The 19,085-nt window shown below is 40.2% G+C and overlaps 1 protein-coding gene across 1 annotated transcript in view; it reads right to left on the bottom strand.

Moving 5' to 3' along the window:
• Positions 1-19,085, bottom strand: part of P4HA2 (prolyl 4-hydroxylase subunit alpha 2) — a 30,348-nt gene that overhangs the window by 1,100 nt on the left and 10,163 nt on the right. Inside the window, exons 4-14 of the mRNA XM_019473812.1 lie at positions 17,259-17,410; positions 15,566-15,703; positions 14,104-14,343; positions 12,146-12,357; positions 11,193-11,369; positions 7,162-7,232; positions 6,838-6,937; positions 5,544-5,597; positions 3,033-3,092; positions 2,899-2,964; positions 684-752 (exon numbers count right to left, since the gene is read on the bottom strand). Coding sequence (XP_019329357.1) covers positions 684-752; positions 2,899-2,964; positions 3,033-3,092; positions 5,544-5,597; positions 6,838-6,937; positions 7,162-7,232; positions 11,193-11,369; positions 12,146-12,357; positions 14,104-14,343; positions 15,566-15,703; positions 17,259-17,410 — 1,339 coding nt within the window. The remainder of the gene's footprint in view (positions 1-683; positions 753-2,898; positions 2,965-3,032; positions 3,093-5,543; positions 5,598-6,837; positions 6,938-7,161; positions 7,233-11,192; positions 11,370-12,145; positions 12,358-14,103; positions 14,344-15,565; positions 15,704-17,258; positions 17,411-19,085) is intronic.

Genomic DNA, 19,085 nt, shown 5'->3' on the forward strand with positions numbered 1-19,085 from the left:
AAATCAGATCTGGATTAGTCAGAACCTAGTCAATATAATTATTCAGGTTACAGTAAGGGAGGGGAAATGCCTATGAATTCAGCTGCAGGCTCTTATGAAGCACTTTAACATAGGCCACCACTGACAGCACATAAAAAAACCCCTTAGTCCCACTCTATTAATTCAGACATGTTCAGAGTAGAGAGGAGTTCTAGAATTGGAAGGGACCTCTAAAGGTCATCTAGTCCAACCCCCCTGCCATGGGCAGGGACATCTTCAACTAGTTCAGGTTGCTCAGGGCCCCATCCAACCTGACCTGGAATGTTTCCAGGGATGGGGCATCCACCACCTCTCTGGGCAACCTGGGCCAGTGCTTCACCACCCTCAGCATAAAACATTTCTTCCTTCCATCTAGTCTATATCTACCCCCCCTTTAAAGCCATTCTACCTGAGCACAAGTTTTTTTGTTAATAACAGCTCTACACAGAAACTGTTCACATTATACATTGTAAAACAAAGGAAGCAGCCCTGCAGTCTACAAGATCAGCTACAGCTGCCTTGATACACAGCAGCCTGTCGATCAAGTTGCAGTGAACAGCACTTTGTCACATTAGCTGACTTTTAAATGGATGTAGGACCATACTAAGGAAGAGACAGTAACAGGAGAGAGGAGAAATCAAGCAAAACACATAAAGAGACTTTACCTTCTTGGGCCATATTGCTGCCCCAAAATCTGGGAAAACTGTAGCTCCTCCAGCTTCTACATCACTCATCTGAGAAAACAAAGTCCGCAAACTCTGTCCATTTACAATGCTTTTTGTACATGCAGTCCCACAAACTTAAGTGCCCCAAGCCCTAACAGAGAGATTTCTACTTGCACCTCTACAAGAGGCACTGATGAGGAAAGGATGCACTTCAACCAGCACGAACTGCGAAAGTAACAGTACCTGCTATTGAAGGCTTTTACTTCAGTGAAGGCTTTTGTTCAGCACTTTGTCTAGATTATATATAATCTATTGCACAAACAATTAGCCATAAGAAGTTGTGTACCCGCGGTGTTAATAAGCTAGTACTCTAGAATAAGGGAGAGGACTTCAGAGTAAGTCAGTTTCAAGAATTTCATTCCAGTTTATGATCCAATTAGGAAAACAAGTAAATGTCTGTTAAACCACATGTTTCCTCATAAATTGAAACCATGTCTTTGGAACTGATTTTCATAATTCAGTTTATGCATCTTGGTCAACCACTTCAAAAACTATACAAACTATTAGAAAACCTCACTTTCTGCTCTGTTTCTATGCTGTTCACCAGTGACGTTATGCCACTTCAAGTGCTTTATGCATCTCAAGCTTTAATACATACAGCTATGTGACTCAAAGCATAAAGATATTATGCTTTTCTTTTGGTCTTCTACACTGGAATGAATTTAACTCTATTGAATTCATCAGTAATGATGGATTCACTATAAATTCTAGACTTGATCCAAAACCCACCAAAGTTCCTGGAAACACTCCCATTAAAAATAGAAAGTCTTTCCACTGATTTCAGTGAGTTTTTGATCAGATTCTAATTAAAAGAAACAAGTGAGTCAGATCCAGCTCCCACCAAATTTAAACAGCAGAACTACTATTAATACACTCCCCAAGTCCCCACATTCTCTACTGTAACTTGGATTTCTGTTTAAAGCAGATGTTATTACCACTCTGGTGTCCTCCTGCTTGGTACCTACAATAAAAGGGCATAAGATGCCACAGGTGCACAGGTTTTGCCCCTTCCAACTAGAAAGCATGTGCATGCAACTTTGCAAGTTAATACCTACATCTTAGCAACACAACCACTCTTTTTAGTAAGGGTGTTGGTAGCTGTATGATATGTTCTACATGGGACATATAAGGGTAAATCACCTTTGACCATGTACAACTGGCAGAGAATAAGGTGCATATCATTCACTCTAAACCAAGGCTTGTCCAAAAGTCTGAGAAACAAACAAGATACAGATAGAGACAATTTAAAATTAAAGCCTCTTAGCAGCAGACTATTTCACAGCTACTTATCTTATTCCAATTCTTGTTTCATAGATTATCTCCTCCCCTGCCACATCAAGTTGAAAATATTTCTGGTCCTGTTTTGAGCTGCATTTCACACTCAAAATACCAGCTCAGCCATAAATATTTCACAGAATTTTAAGTTTGAGATTGTATCACTCAAAAGTTTGACATAGTAGATTAGGTGATCCTAGTTACTGATATAGTAAGTATAGGCTGATAGATAAAATACTGTCAGAAGACTACTGTGAAAACATGAGGCCACTAGTATCAGTGGCAGTTATGCTTATGATTCCAGTGTACATGGTCTGTAGGCTGTATAATGCATGCAACTACCGAGTCTTTTCAATTCTGCACTTGTAACCCAGTTGCACCGAGTTTATTAGGTACATCTCCTCCATTTGCTGAAGTGACAGCTATGCCAGAGTAACTCTAGCTTTGACAAACAGCTAAAATGGAGGCTGGCAGACCACAACATCAAGTGCTGTCAAACAGTGGTGGAAGAACATGACTGTCTCACAGTAGATGGCTGACAGTCAAGTTCCCAAACAGCATACCACATGAGGAGTACCCCAAGCACTCGCCTTTGAGAAAAGCCAAATTCTCCTCTTCCACCAACAGGAATCCAGTGAAGTCAAAGACTTCATAGTAGAGTGGCCAAAAGGGGAGCTGGGCCCTATATTCAAATTTTCTGCTCTGAGGTTAAATACCACCAGAATTCTATCAACTCAGATGGGACAGCACCTGATGCTGCAAGAATAACGAAATCCCTACTTCCAGATGCCAGGGAATCTCTACAAATAACCAACTGCACAAGCTGTAAACAAGATGCTGCTAAAGTTACACTCAATGCATAAAGGATCATCATACTTACATAGTTTAAAAAAGTGGCCACACGATTTCCAGTCCCTAACCGCTTGAAAGCATCTGGCTCATCTTTCTATAAAATTAAATGAGAATAACTGCAAACTTCAAGCTCACAGACAGCAGACAAACAGAGGTACTTACATAGTTAAGAAACGTCGCTAGCCTATTTCCTTCCGATTTGAGTGTGCTGTCAAAGGGTCGCTGTAACAGACAACAACTTTAACCCAAGTTCCAAACAGGCTCACACTAGTGTTACATATGTGTAGCTCTGCAGAGAGATCCTTAAGCCCAATTTAAAGAGTTGGAATAAAAAAGGGGACAATTGATACAGGGCAACATTAAAGCCATTACAAATCGCAGCCAGGGTGCATAAGTGCATGCACATAGCACTCAGATGCTATAAGGAGAAGAAGCACTGAAGCAATTATTTGGGCAAAGTAGAAGCAATGTTTTCAGGGCCTGTGGCACAGATGTTATCCAAGTAAAGCTAAAGTTATCAACAGGCCGTTACTGTACTGGACACTGATCCAAAGTCAACAACTGAGGTGAATATGAAAAACTCACCTTCAGTGGGCTTTAAATAACACACTAAATTCTTGTAAATGTAGTAGTGACTCAAAGAAATAGTCATGAGAAGAGAAAAATGCATTTTTTTGCTAGCAGGCAAAATTGCAGAATAGCAATAATGAACTTTTCAGGTGGTTGCCTGCCTAGGATTACAGACCACATCAAAAAGATCAAATTGTCTTTACTCTGTAGGAAACGTTGAGTTTTGTTTGTTGAAGTATGAGATCACATTGGTGCCAGTTTAGAAGAACATCTAGAATACCAATGTCTCTCTCCTCCCTTCAAAAAAACGCAATTAAAAGTTTATTTACATTGTTAATAGTCAGGAAGTAATTTCAGCCAGGAGACATTAAGGTGCACTCTTCTACACAAAAACAATAATCTTCAACATTTAAAGAAAAGCAGAAATCAGTATTAGAAAAAACAAACAGCAAGGAAAGCCACAGCCCCCATCTCTAAGATGTTAAGAATTCAATCTACTTGAGGCATGTTTCAAGAAATAAAAGGTCTTTCCTGAAATGGGCTCATTCATAAAAAAATAAGACTTTTGCATCTGCATATGCAAATTCCATCTAAGAGCCAACATAAGAGCATTGAGATATTGGGGATTCCCTGGTTTCTGCCACCACTGCCAAACCCAGGTCCAGCCATGCATTTCTGAACTTCAATACCAAAAGATTTCTCTAACTTTTGAGCAACCAGTAAAATCTCAAAATTGTAATATGCAACTATTAATGTGTCCCTATTTGAGAACTGGAAGGGAACAAAAAGCTGCAAGGCTGATCAGGAGATGGGCAGACACAGCAGTATCTCTGTATTTCAATACAGACATCTGTGATGCACAGAGAGCCTGGAGGACCAGTCCAAAACTATGGCAAATTCTGTGGTTGCCTTGCCTTAACTGATGACTGCAGCCAAGGTTATGTTCCAAGTGGAGCTCTGCCCCAGCTGCCTAATCCAAAAGTAAAGTCCACACTGGCCAATTTGATGGCTGAGGTCTTTTGAGTTCAAAGGCTTTGAAGAGACTTTAAGAGCATTTGCTTGACTCAGGAAACAGAGCAGTCTTAAAGTTAACAGGAAAATTCTCTGAACAGGCCAAAGCCAACGAATATGAGCTTCCACAGTGTTGAAGTTCAGGATTTTTTTATTTATTTTTTATACAATGCTAAGTTGGGTGGCTTCAATTCTGCACTCAATTATTGGGTTGCGCTCTGGCTGCAGCAATCCCTTCTACCAGGTAAAACCACTGGGACAGCCTGAATTAAGCCAGATTCCGTTGAAATGCCACGTTTCTACTGGCAACCAAGGCATCAGATGGATTTTATAGTTGCAATTACCAGTCTCCGTAGCTCTTCAGTATGATTAGCATGTTCACAAACTGGTTTAGGGTGACAATTAAGAATTTCTGTTCCTCTTCTCCCCATTTGCAGCAAGCCGGAGCTGTTATTTGCCAGGTAGAGCCCTCTAGTGCCTACTGTGTTTCTGGCACCACCCAGCTGCAAGTTCTCCTGCTCACTGTAGCACTGCCCTCCAGAACACCGGCCCGACAAGCCCTCTTCAGACCCTATAGCTGCAGCCACACGAAGGGTTTTGCCAGAAGGACTCTATGACACATGAAGATTTCCATAATGGCTACTTTTCTGAAGGGAGGCGGGAGGATGTCTCCTCCTCAGCCAGCTCCTGCAAAGTGCTTTAAAACATCCACCAAAGGAGGACTCAGACAACCTTGCTGAACTCAGAAGCCTAATGGAACAACACAGACTCCCAATCCAGGGCTTGTAGACCTCAGTTTCCAAATAAAGTAATGCAAAGAGCATACTCGAGTGCTGCAGGACTATCTTCTAGTGTCTCTATACTGTGCAAGGAACCAAGGTGACAAAGACAAGCAGGCAGATTTGTTCATTGTTCTCTTGAACTTTCAGCATCAGAAAAGGCAGTGCGAAAGCTTTTCAAGTCATAATCCATCCATGCAACAGGGCTATACATTAAGTGTTTTAACAGAAAACAGTTTCAACAATTTTCTCTCAAAACAAACTGTTCCCCCCTCCCCACCCCACTAAGAAATAATTGAAGGTGTGATCTTACCCTAGAAAAATCAAAGTGTGGCTCATACTGCCCTCCCATTCCATAGTTGGCAACCTACAGCGTGGAAGAAGGAAGCATAAATATCCATTGAACTGCAAGTCACTGCTGAAGAAGATAGCATTTGCTCTTAGAAATTCAAAACATGCTTTGAGAAACAGCACTTTGTGGCAAGATTGTTATCTATAGCACACTTAAGTTTTCTCATTCAGGTAACTCATTTCTGGCAATCTAAAGAGAAATTAAGTGCTCTTTCCCTTTCATAGTTTAAGGTTTCGCTGAGAATATTTCTCAGTACCAAATGTTTCTCAATGGCAGCACTCTATTTATCACTACAACAGCCTGTTTAACATGAATTAGCAGCAAGAGTTTTACCACACTCTTGAATGCATGTAGTTCTATAATTTGTGTGTCCAAACTAGGAGATACACAGCCCCTACAATTACTGTCACACATGTACAATCTTTTACATACACATGCCCATTCAGGAACACAGAAGGCTCAAAGTAGTTTAAAAGCACTGCTTTGCTTACTTTATCTGAAGATCACATGACTTATGATTTAGTTATTCTGAGGCTGCACTTAACATGTCTCCAGGATCACTACACAATTACCTGGTTTCTGTGGATAGCCAGTAATCAAGAGCACTTCAATCAGGCTCTAAAACAGGAATTCAAGGAGCATGGAGGAAAAGCAGCAGTAAACAGGCTAAGGTACAGTTATTCTGGCAGTGCTGTACCACTCCTACTCTCCTTCCTCTCCCCAACAGACAGCCAGAGATCATACTTCATATCAGAATATAGCATTGCCCAAGTTCTTGGCAAAGAGAAAATCATTGGATACTCCATAAATTTAATCAGCCTGCTCCTCACGTGGACTGAAAAAACCCAACCTCATTCTTAGATGAAAAATATTTGGGTCTTTGAAAGGTTTGACTAGGAAGGAGGTTCAACTTTTGCAGACTTTAAAATAAGTGGCAGGTATCTCCCTCAAAAGAAACTGGTGAATCACAGATTCCTGCACAAAGTTATCTTCTATTTCTTTGATATCTCCACCCTTCTCTGCCCAGCACACAAAGGGAAAACATCTACCTGCCAGGTCCTTATAGCTAGCAGCAGCTGGGAACACCCCACAGAGCATAAACACCTTACCTACTCTGTGTGCTTAGTCAGTAGACAACAGAACCCCTAAGAGGGACTGGATAAGAGCCAGCCTATGTTTATATCTGCATAAGCACCAGACCACCCTGACCAGCTAATTTTGCCAGGATGAAGTCTGACAAGACAAGTGTACCAACCTGCAATAGTTCAGCTGTTTTCACTGTTAACCCTGTGATCTGCTGCATTCGTTGATTCACCTTGGCCACAACAGGATCATCATCTTCCTCCAACCATGAGCTAGCATAAGGGAAGGATTGAAACGTTATTTTGGAATACCAACCACAACAATCCATTTCCTAAGGCAGAAGGATTCTTCTGCCCTCAGTCAGATGGCTGAAAGAGCCATTTACCATGCATTTGTTGTGCAAGCTTTTGCTACATGCAAAGCACTTCAGCTGTAGGTAGCAGATGACAGCTATTAAGCACAAAAACCTTAAAGCTAAACTCTTCTCTATGCTTACCTTTTTGATACCCTGTAGCTAGCCACTGTAAGGACACCGGTTTTGGGATCACGTACTGTGGCTCGTGCCAGCTGCATCAAAAAAAATCCCAAGGGGGAACAAACATCAACTACAGGTTAGAAAAAAATTCTTTCATCTTAACCAAAATCAACACCTTATTTGTCCAACTTCAGTACATCACTGGATGAAAGTTATAGCTCCAACCTAGAGTTTGTTCCGATTTCATGCTAGAACAGTACATGCAGAAACACAAGTGCAATCCGTCACCTGCATTTGATCCTAGAAAAAGAATTTGACTGACTGCACAAGCCATGATATTCATTAAATCCACAAGTACTGCTTGCTGAACAGGTTTTGAAGGTACTTTTTTTACAGCTAGAGTCAATATTAGCAAGAGGGAACAACAACAAGAGTTAACAACATATGAAGCCCAAGTTCTTGACAAAGAGAAAATCATTGGATACTCCATAAATTTAATCAGCCTGCTCCTCACGTGGACTAAAAAAACCCAACCTCATTCTTAGATGAAAAAATAACAAGTGAAAACTTCTACAGAATGAGTTACAAATTATGGGGCAGGCAAATCCACAATGGTAGGAAACTCCTGAGGACAACTCTCAACATTACCATGCTCAGATTTTCCAGTTTGAAGATGCCTGGAACATCTAATTCACAGAGACAATTTGAGATAATGTTACTACATTATGAAGGTAACTCTGCAAAAGCTCAGTTCACCTATACATTTCAAACAGCAAGTAATGCATCATCACCATTAGGCCACATCACCATATTTGTAGGAAAAATTTGGAACTTGGCAAAATTGATCAGATTTGCTGTGGTGTCAAAATGATAGACTACTGCTAGCATAACCCAACAGGCCACTTTGGTTTTATACTTGCAGCTGAGAACAAGAACTGGGGCACTCCCTTCTTTGACTGTAAACTCAGACCACATTTAAATTTAACTCCTGCAAACCACAAACACTTTAAAATCATGCCTCCTTCCTTCCACTCAATTATAGGTCACAGAAAGCTTTTTTATTTGCATTTTCTTCAGAGCATGCAGTCATTATTTCCTTCATTTTTCCTCAAGTAAGTCCCCAGCCAGCTTTGCAATCCATGTCAGCCGTCTTGTCCCTATACAAGAGTTCTTGGCACAGCTGTTCCTGTAATTCTGAGTCACTGTTATTTTGTTCCAGATTTCTCCTGCATAAATCATAACAGAAGAGCCAGGCTGACTGAATGTTGTTCTTCGCTTGTACAGTGGAGCATAGCTTTTAGGATATAATTTAGCTTCCCAAACTTTTCATTCCACTGCCATTTTCAAGCTTTTATATGCTTGCTTGATTTCTGCACCCAGCATTTGATCTAAGTAACTCAGAACCAAAATAAGCCTGACTACATTCATATTATTCCATATCTCCTCTGTATGACAAGAGAACACTTCTCTTTCTGATAGGCAGGTTTCTTCACAGACAACATACAATCTATACCTCACTTGGTACAACTGACATAAATGTGAGGCTTCCTCTCTCAGGGTGGAGAAAGCAGCCTTATAGCAGGCATTTGCTGGGCTTTGACGAATCATCATAACACACTGGACTGGTCAGACTCTTCATCCAGTCTTCCTCTTAGAGTCTGCGTTTAGTTTAGCATGCACTCCATTGGCTTTTCCTTCTGAAATTCTGTATTGCTGAAATCCCATAGCACTGAGTTCAAAGATACCTAAGTGTCCCCCTCCACGCCATATTTTCACCTGTTCAGGCATGCCTGTGTTGCAGGTAGCATCCAGAACTTTGGGAGTAAGGTTCTCATGCTTTCATGGCAGACCTGTCCCAATGCTATCCACACCAATAAAGTTAAGAATTTTCTTGACCCTTCCCAGTCAGCTCTATGTATTGCCTGAAAAGCTGAAACTACTTTCTGGAACTGGAATAAAAAAGTGATTGCATTTTGCAAAACAAGCATGAAAACCAACTTGAACACAGCTACTCTCAATCACGTACAGATGTTGTTTCTCCACAAAACAAAAATATTATCTGCAGTTTACACTTGCCAATATTAAAGTGCTTGGACCCAAAAGTAGAAGTTTCTTGTAAATGCATTTTAGAACAAAGGAAGTGCTCATCTTTCTGAGCCCAAAACTAACATACTACTTCAGAGTTCTGTCTGAAAACTTCTATGACTACTAACTAAAATTTCCTGGCTGAAATTAAGCTATATTTATTATGGACCATCTCATCACAGGACTTGCATTTTCCATTCTTTCAGTAGTACTGCAGAATTTAAAGCTATTCCTGCAGCTGAGCTATAGACAGATTTAGAAAAAAAAGTTATAGAAAAATGGTTGCTTTTTTTTTAATTGGAAACTTTCATCTAAATCTTAAGACTACAGTATTTACCTACTCTTACAGGGACTGATCCCAGTTCTACACTACATAGATTATATGAAGAATTCCTCTGACATTAGTAACATAAGAAAAACTCAGTGAGCAAGACTTAAGACTTTCCATAAAACTTTGAACCTTCTGTTCAACTTTGAACAAAAAGGGAAAACCAAACAAAAAATTAGTAGCTGCCTTATTTAGAATGTGCTTAATTTGGTAAAATAGATTAAGCGATACGCTCTATTTCAATGTTTCCATTTTATCTGAAGCTCTTGAAGTTTTATAGTATGATGTAATAGGAAAAAGCCTCCATTTATGGAGGTGAGAGTCCTCATCGAGACAGGAGTGTTCTGCCAACACTCCCATAGCTGGCTGGTAGTCATAGAAGTCCAGCTTCACAAACATCCCAAATTATTAATGTTCTTAGGAAGCATCAGTTTCTCAGTCTCTTTCTAACTAGATATTTATGTTTACATTTAGAAACATACAGAAGGGTAATTCTTGACTGGAATTTTAGTACCACACTTCATAGCAGTAGCTAGAAGAGTGCTAAAATGAACCATTCATGTATAAAAATAGAAATGTTTAGTTTTACATGCTTGTCAGACCTGACAGAAAAGTAAGGTGTAGCATCTACTACTGATCTCCCCCTGCCATACTTTTTTTGCTGGAAAGGAAACAGACAGGAAATTCCACCTCCAGAAAAATCAGACGAGATAATTATTAGCTTTGCATTAGGTAGCTGCTTTTTTATTGTGTGCAGAGTCACTAGAATTCACACCATGGGTAACAGGTATTGCATCAAAACTAGGGTTCCCACTCAAAGCTGCTGTCTTTGAGTTGGATCTACACCTAGCATACTGAAGCTGTCACATCTGTTTCTCTGCTGCCCAACAGACAGCTATCTAGGTGGAAAAGTCAGATCTAAAGTGCTCTGGGAGAGTAACTGCATTGTGCATTCATCCTTATGAGTACTCCATCCTTCCCAAGTCCCACATTGAGAATTACTTAAGAGCACAAATGATTTCTCCACTCTGTGTTAACTGTATCACATTATTCCCAATGAACCGTGTGGGGCTTCAGGAGATCATCGTGGTTCTACTCATGGATGCACCATGGCATCTGAAGGGCCTGCCTCTGTGCAGGTTTAGACTACGGTTTAAAACAGAAGCAGTGGATTCCAGGTTACCCAAAGCAAAAAACCAAACCTTTAGATATTCTTCTAGCACAACTTAAAAAAACCACCATTGTTTCTTCCCACTTCTGTTGGGATTTGGGCTTTTAAAATTTTGTTTTGAAGTTCAGCTCCATTTCAAAAAAGGCAGACTTAAGGTATATTGGACACCTACTCCTATCAGTCATCTACCATTTCAGGTCTAATCCCTAGTTTCCTAAAAGGTTTCTAAGCCATTTACTGAGAACTTTACATAATTAAGTGCAACAATGCATAAATACCTTCAGGAGCCTGGGCTTTATGGTCCTACATCACCAGGCAGTTTCGAAATCGTTCCCCTTAGGCTCACAGCTGCAGTGTATCATCTGTAGTATGAAACCAGATCTTTCAAATCCTTTGCCTAGTCTTTGCTAACAGAGATTAAAGCACGGAATTAGCAGTCATTAGAGAGATGGAAGAGGGGAAACTTACCCTTGGCTTAGCTAGTTGTTTAATTTTCTCAATTTCTTCATCAGACATGACATCATAGTATCGTACAATATGAGGGCTATCCCATTCATCTTCTTCCTTAAAGGGAGCTATGAGCAGGTGAGGGTTTCTGTTTCCGTCATGGTACCTACAAAACAGCCTTTTCTGTCTTCGAGGTGTCTGAAACAAAATGCCAAACAAAGCACTTTTCATGAACTTAAAACAGGCAAGACAAAAAACAAAATAGGCTTTATTCCACAAACACTAGAAAAGCCATCAGCTGACAAGCAAATTTAAGAGGTAAGCATGAGTGATTCTGCAGTTTGCTGCAAATAAAAAACCAACATAGGCCACTCAAGACACCACTGAGCAACATCTGAAACACTAACCTTTAGGAGAGTTAAACCATAATAGGTTACAGATTAAGCAAATAACTACAGTCAGCTGTAAAAAAAGCTAGTTCTTATAATTAAGACTATGCAGATAGAATAAATGGATTCCTTTCCCTGCACTGAGAATTGAAGCCATGTTTGTTGAGAGGTACTGGAGACTGGTTGGTCAAAATAGTCACCCCAGAAGAATATGTCTTTAAGATGCAAAAGGGAAGGAATAACATGATTCCGTAAGTGTGGCAAAGCATAACCAGCTCTCAGTGGAAAAAGCCTCCTAGTATATTGGTACAGTCAGCATTTGAAATGGCTGAGTAGACAGACTGAGGAGAATCAATTTTCAACAACCTTTAAGAGGTATAGCTGAGAGCTGGTTTTTTGTCTAGGATTAACAGCTAAAGATAGAGAGGCCAAGACATAAGGTACAAATCTCAGCCTGGACAGAACTACATTTAATTTTTTCTTTAAAAAACAGCTTCACAGAAGGCAAAACCTAACACCTCCCAGCAAGCTTGATCATCCTCATGCAAAGGCAGTATAGTCAGGAAAGTCTTGCCTTTCTCTTACCATTTTTACCCCTTCACCTCTGCAAAGGGCCTCATAGATGTCACGCTCCGGCAAGTAGTCAAGAGGCCTCTCATAGGCACCACTTTGCACCACTGGCTCTGTCGTTGTCATGGTCTTGTTTATTGACTTCTCTTTCTCCTTCTCCTCTCTCTCCTTCTCCAGCAACTTCTCAAAGTACCGCAGATTACTGCCTGCTCTCTCATGAGTGCTGTCTTCATTGAGAGAAAAACAGAGAACCAGTGATTCATGCAACCTCAGGAACTGTTAATACAAGCAAGTCTTTGTACCAAGACACAGCAATAATTCTCCCCTTCCCAAAGCATTATCAGGCAACCAAAGGCACTGGCTCCAGTCTGCACTGAAAACCAGCACTGGGAAGTTTCTGTCTTTGCAGAGGGAAGATAAGCATAGTCTGTGAAAGAGTCATTTCTGGAAGGACCTATCACAGAACTTGTATTTCAGGAAAAAAGAGGTTTTGGTCTTCACATCCCTCCTTCTCTCTCAACTTTTCTGCCCAGTTCTACCCAAGATAAGCAAATCAAAGCTCACAGCAGAGATCAAGCTAGTCTACTTGTTGCACCCCTCCTCTCCACCATGCTTCTCATCCGCACTGCATGAGCATGCTTTAACCAAGGGCTGCGGTGGAGTCCCAGTCACAGAGTCCAGTCCCGAAGAGGGGAAGCTCAAAAGCTCCAAAGTGGGGAAGCTCAGAGATATGCATTACCACTTAACAGCCCACCTACAGCATCCATCTCTAGATGTTTATAACAGGTTTATACAGGAGGTATCCTGGATCACTAGCATCATTGGACCTATCATTAGTGATTAATGATGTTGGTATGAATCAATAAACATCAACAGATCTTTACCCAGCATAACTAAGAAGGAACAATTCCCTGTTCACCACAAAGTGTTTCTGGACACTAGCACCTAGAACAGTTTCTTTCCCTTCTGACCCTCCCAAGCTTATTGTGTTTATCTTATTTAACTAACCCAGAAGGTCACAGAAGTAACCACTCATTAGAGCACAGGCTAATAGTGGCCAGATAAGGAAGTTGAGCCCCAGAGCAGAGGAAGCTGCTGCTCCCAGAGGGGACTACCAAGTCTCTTCCACTGTTTGGTGCTGATAGGGATTTGCATTCTGGTATCAGTGCTAAACCCGATTATTGCAGAGCGAGGTAGATTCAATACATATTCATATTCTTGTAAATTTTAATCTATGAACTCTAGTGTCTGCAGAAATTACTGATACATTTTTCAATAGAAAGGCTTCACCCACTCTCAGGATGCAGCTAACATCTAAATTAAGAACCACAGCTGATTAAAAAACCATACAAATATGTAACACAGTAGATGTTAATTCTAATTGGAGAGGATAAACCTTTCCAATGCAGGAAGTAGGCAAAGTTGTATAGGAAGCAACGCTTATTTGCTTATTCGAGAGAAAGCCAGAAACAGACCAGAGATAAAAGGAGGTTTAAGAAACTCAATCTGTTCTGAATATTCAGAAATAAATACTTTAAGATCTCAGGCAAAGTATTCTTCTGGCAAAGAGCACCTGTACTGAGGAATAAAGAGGAATATGTGAAGTCAGTAGGACTTTACAGAAGATACAGCAATCCTCTTAAGTCCGTGGTAGCCTTGATCTCCACTTTAGACAACCCAGGCTTTAACCATTACCAAACACAGCATCTCAGTACACTGAAGCAAAGCACACAGGTACTGCAGTCAGACACACATTTGGTCTTTGGGTAATAACAGCATGGACTGTAAGATAGCTTGTTAAAGATACTTCATGTATGAGGAGACTGTTTTTTTTCCAGGACCTATGTTTATTACAAGTCATCTGGCAGATTATTCTTCCCATCAGCTCACCAATATGTATGGGCCATGACTGTTCTTGGCTCTGTTGCAGGCAACACTCCCCAGCGCTAGAATAGCAGGTTTTTTGTTCTTACCAAGGGATATCAGACGTCTGGTAAGCTCCATGGCTCTGTGTAAATCCCCAAACTGGAAAACAGCATAGCTGAGATAATCTAGGATCTCCACTTTGCTGACAGTTGTATCTTCTCCCTCATCGTGTTGTTTTAAGGCTTGTTCCATCCAGAGTACCGTGTGATAGTAGTCTCCATCATTGTAAGCAGTCTTCCCCATACCAAAGCAGTCACCTACTGTCAAAGAGGATCTATATTTTGTTCCTAAAACCAAAAAGATACTTTAAGCAATCCACAGAAGCATCTTTGCCTTCAAATACATGGGGCATATTGAGGAATATCTGTAAATCCATGCTTTTATCATCCAAAAAGGCTTCTAAAAGATAATGCTTTGACAATGTTTTAGGTTCTGTACCGAATTGGTCACCTTCAGAATTAAAGATGACATTGTCATAATTCTGTGGCATTGATTCCTTTGGAAACTAAGATAAGTTTAACATAGAAATTACAGTGTTAAGCTATTGTGTTTTCTGTTGTAGACAAAGGCAGAGCTGACTAACTGCTCAACAGATTTTACTGAATATACAAATTAACACTGTTAGATGATCAGAGAAGCATGACTATATGCAGAGCTAGCTTGTTTGCTCTTTACTGGAGATGTATATTTGTGCATAAGCAAGCTGATTGTTATTTAGACAAACTGGATATCCATTTGACTGTAACTGTGCACTGATTTCCAGTTGCTCCAGCTCAGCAGATGCACACATGAGATTTAATTTTAAGTTCATTGTTAATAACCTACATATAATAACTAAAACTCATCTACCCACACTCTAATGAAGCCTATTCAGTTTGTAAACAGTGTGTTGCTAGCAACCATAACCTGTTTCAGGAAGTGTCTCATAAGCAGCAGCAACAAACATTTATCAGGACTCAGCTGCCAAAACGCTAAAGCATCCCAATATATCTATGTACTTTCCAAAACATCCCTGTGGCAAAAACTGTTAGTGCCCATTTCACAGAAAGAAAGGAGCGAAGTGATTCAACCAAAGCCTCACTGGAAGACCATAGCAAACAAGAACAGAGCCAAGCTTTGTAAGAGCCATCAGAGCAATGACTCACGGAGCAGCTCCTTCCCTCGGTTCGTTAGTTATTGGGGACAGGAAGTACCTGCAGTATTTGCTTACACAGTAACCAGCATAAGAAAGTATGTCATCCTTTGTTGTTTTGGTATAGCAACTATAAAAATCAGCATTTTTTTTTTTTTAAAGTAATACTAATTAAAAAAAATGCTCCTTGAGCTGGTCACTGCAGACCATGGCGCCTTGGCTTGGGTGAAGTGTCGAAGTAGATACGTCCTCAAGCATCTAAGCCGCATGGACTTTCAGCACCATGGTTTGCCTCACTACTGAAAAAGGACTTTTGGAGAGAGTTTCAGGTTGTTACCACTTCCTTCCTTTTAAAGCAGAGACCTTTGTGCACTCACCTGGTAAGTTTCCTCGAGAGAGTGTTTCAGGATCCAGTTTGTATGTGTCCTGCAGGCGCATCAGAGCCTTCGCAGCTCCAGTCTCATCTTCCTCAGTTGGAAAAAACTGACGCTGAATGGTAAGATTTGCAATAAAGCCTTTGCAGTAAAAGGGAAAGATGTTACTTTCAGAGTTTGAATAAATATCAGTACTAGATTAACACAGAAGAGAAAACTTCTGCTTTGTTTTGGGAATTGAGATTCAAATAATCCAGGTTTAAAGCCTTTTATTAGGCTCTCAAGTTACAAAAACATTGTTTTCTGTCTCATTTTAAGAAATACAGCTCACGAGCAAGAGCTAAAGGATAAATAACTAAAACCCTCTGTTTGCTTGTACCACACAATTACTGAAGTACAATGTCAATCTAATGACTGTCATTGTCCTGTAATGTCTCCTTCTAGCATGAAAACTTAATAGCTTTCATCAGTTCTCTTGCAATATCCACAGAGACAACTGCAGATCATAGTACTGGCCAATGATTTCAGACTCTGTACTCCAACCTGTAAAGCCATGACAGCTTTTCAAGTCGCAGCTCAAGGGACAGAGACCCTGATCCAGGATCCCCTAAGTAAGGGTAGGACCTTACTCAGTAAGAGGCTTTTAAACCTGACAAGTGAAAACAGGTGACATCTAGAAATAAAATTAAATGCACTACATAAATGTATCAAGGCTGTACAGCAGGTTGGTGGGCAGAAGTAGGGGCAATCAACTGAAGGAAAACAGCCCAGCCATTTCTAGTCATGCAGCAAGCAGAACTGGAAAAGGAAGCCTTTAGAAAAATGATTAATGACAGAAGTACTCAGAATTGAGTATTTTATTTCCATCTAGGATGACTACTCCAAAAGGCAACAAAAATCTTGGCTGGAAAAAACTTCCAAGTACCTAAACTTTAGCATATGCAGAGTAGAAAGGGAAAACATGCAGCGTTCTGCCTGAAAAACATAGCCTCTTCTCCCTTACTTTTAAAGAGTCCAGTAAAAATAAACCTGCAGTTAAAAAATAAACTATGGAAGCAAATTCAGGCAGACACTTTGACAATATGATGCAAAAGCAAAGATTAGTACTGGAAACATTTTATAGAAGGATAGGTTTACAGATAGCAATTGTGTATTATCCTGTTATCAGACTGACTACAACATCTGCCAACTGTTAATGCTGGGGCTGATATGAATTCCTTCACCAATTCAGTATGGGTCTCACATTTTGATTCTTAAATCGTATCTACTGATCAACATGGTCAAAAAAACAATGATCGCCAAGAGAAGCAGCAGACTGGGAAAGCAGATGAGTAAGTTTTTACATAAAAGAACATAAAGCTCAAGACTAGGCGTAAAACAATAGTTGCCAACACAGCTCACCACTTTAGTACATCCTATTCTCCCCTTTGCCCCAAACAGCACAAGACAAACAAGATGTAACAGGCCTAAGACAGATAACGGTTTCTGAGTCTTGACAGATGTGTTTCAGTGGCAAGTTTCACTCACTTGGGTAACGAGTAAACAAGAGACCAGACATTAGTTTAAGTTTCAAAAGAAACTTGGCAAGAATATTTAAACCACAGCTGAGTTTGCAGCTTTCCAGAATACAAGGAGGATAAGCAACTGTGTTGTAAGGCTACCTCCTACTGCTATCTTCTCCCCTCTAACTCCTTACCATTTGTTGTATCCTGAAGAACCAGGTTTTCCAATTCCAGCCAGTCAGTATTTAAACGCTTCACCAGCTTATATGCATTTACAGGATGTGCCAGATACCCTTCTGGATCAGAGGTTGATTTGCTAGTCAGTATATCCATTTTTTCAGCCCAGCTGGAACGAGAAGCATACACCTCAGTCTGAGAACAATTTATGAATTCATATCTTCCTTCTTAAGTCATCCTCATTACACAGCTAGAATCAATTTATTGCTGCTTTCGCCATCATAACCAGCTTTCAACTTCACAAGGATAAAGTAAAGTACAACTGATTTTTTTAATTACAATAGTCTTTCTTTTAAAAGGAATTTGTTTCCCTGCTTACTATTTTAAACCTTACTACAGCAGGAAGGCATCTCACTTGCAATGAGTCTTAGCCATCAGTTTTCAGCATACTGCACTTCAGAAAATGAGATATAGCACACAATCACTGTGAGTGTCATTTATCTATCTTAGTAAAAATAGAAGCATAAATAAACCCCCCAGAGCTTTTTAGCTTCATGGAAACTAAATCATAAGCTTTGACTTTCAGACTGGAAACCCTCAGACAGTACAGTGGCAACGCTGCCAGTCACCTAGATTGCACTGTTGGTCAGCTTCAAAGCAGTAGTGGGAAACTTCACCCGCTGTTATAGTACATTTGAACTGCCAACTACATTGCTGATGCTACACTGAGAATTTCTTCTGTTGCCCTTCATATTATCCCTTAACACAAACATCTGGCCCAACTGTGTGTTCCTCTCCCTGTACTCAATAGGAAGAAAACACTCTGCTGAGATAAGCTAATAACTGAACATCCCCTTTGAGCCCACCTGCCTTCTTCTCTATACTATGATGTTGCAACAGAACAAAAGTAAGATGGTTTTTCCAGAGATCCTTTGCAGGGTTATCAGATTAACAACACATTAAGACCAGTCTCGCCTGCACTCTTCTTAGTTTAGACTTTCACTACTTCTAATATTTATTTCGCAAAGCAGTAAATAACTGTCAAGTTCTGGTCTCTTTATTCACATCACAATGTGCTTTTGAATCATAAAGATAGCTCTGGAACTAACAGACAAAATACCAAAAGCATTACCATATTCAAATGATAAAATTTAGCACCTCTGTTACAAAGCACAGGCCTCATACACTAGCAGGGTGCAAGGGCTCAAATATTGACACAGTGGTAGAATACTCTTGCTTACAAATACACCAAAATACAAGTCAACTGAAAATTCAACACATTAAAAAGGCACTTGCATATGTCAGTCCATGAAAAAAAGACTTTTTTTGAGGAAAAAAAAAAGACCAGTTTATACATAGATTGAACTGGAGACTTTTTTTGAGGGAAAAGACCAGTTTATACATAGATTGAACTGACATTCTCTTTAACAATACTTGAAGAGGAGATTGCTTTTCTTCTGAAGGGCAGCTTTTCAAGAAATGAACATTTGTTTGTACAAGTGACAAGGAATTCATATCATTTCACTTACTCCATAGTCCCGTCCCCACCCTACACCCCCAAAAGGATATCAAACTGCCACATACAGCCTGAGTTTAGAAATTCTTTGGAAAGCATGGCTCCATTTAGAGGCACTCAGCTCTTCTGAACCTGGACCTCATTTAGACTATTCTAGTGTCACGCCCTATTAGATATTACTTTCAGCTAGATAAGTATTAACCGTCTTCCTAAGGGACACAGAAAATACCAGTTGTCAGCAAGAGCCTTTCAAGTGATCCAAGCAAACAGGATAATGTCCGAGATGTGCTGTAGCCAGGTCGGCGACTGAAGAGAACAAGGCAGGGGA

The sequence above is a fragment of the Aptenodytes forsteri genome, unplaced genomic scaffold, assembly GCF_000699145.1.
Source record: "Aptenodytes forsteri isolate BGI_AS27 unplaced genomic scaffold, ASM69914v1 Scaffold54, whole genome shotgun sequence".
Classification (NCBI taxonomy): Eukaryota; Metazoa; Chordata; class Aves; order Sphenisciformes; family Spheniscidae; genus Aptenodytes; species Aptenodytes forsteri.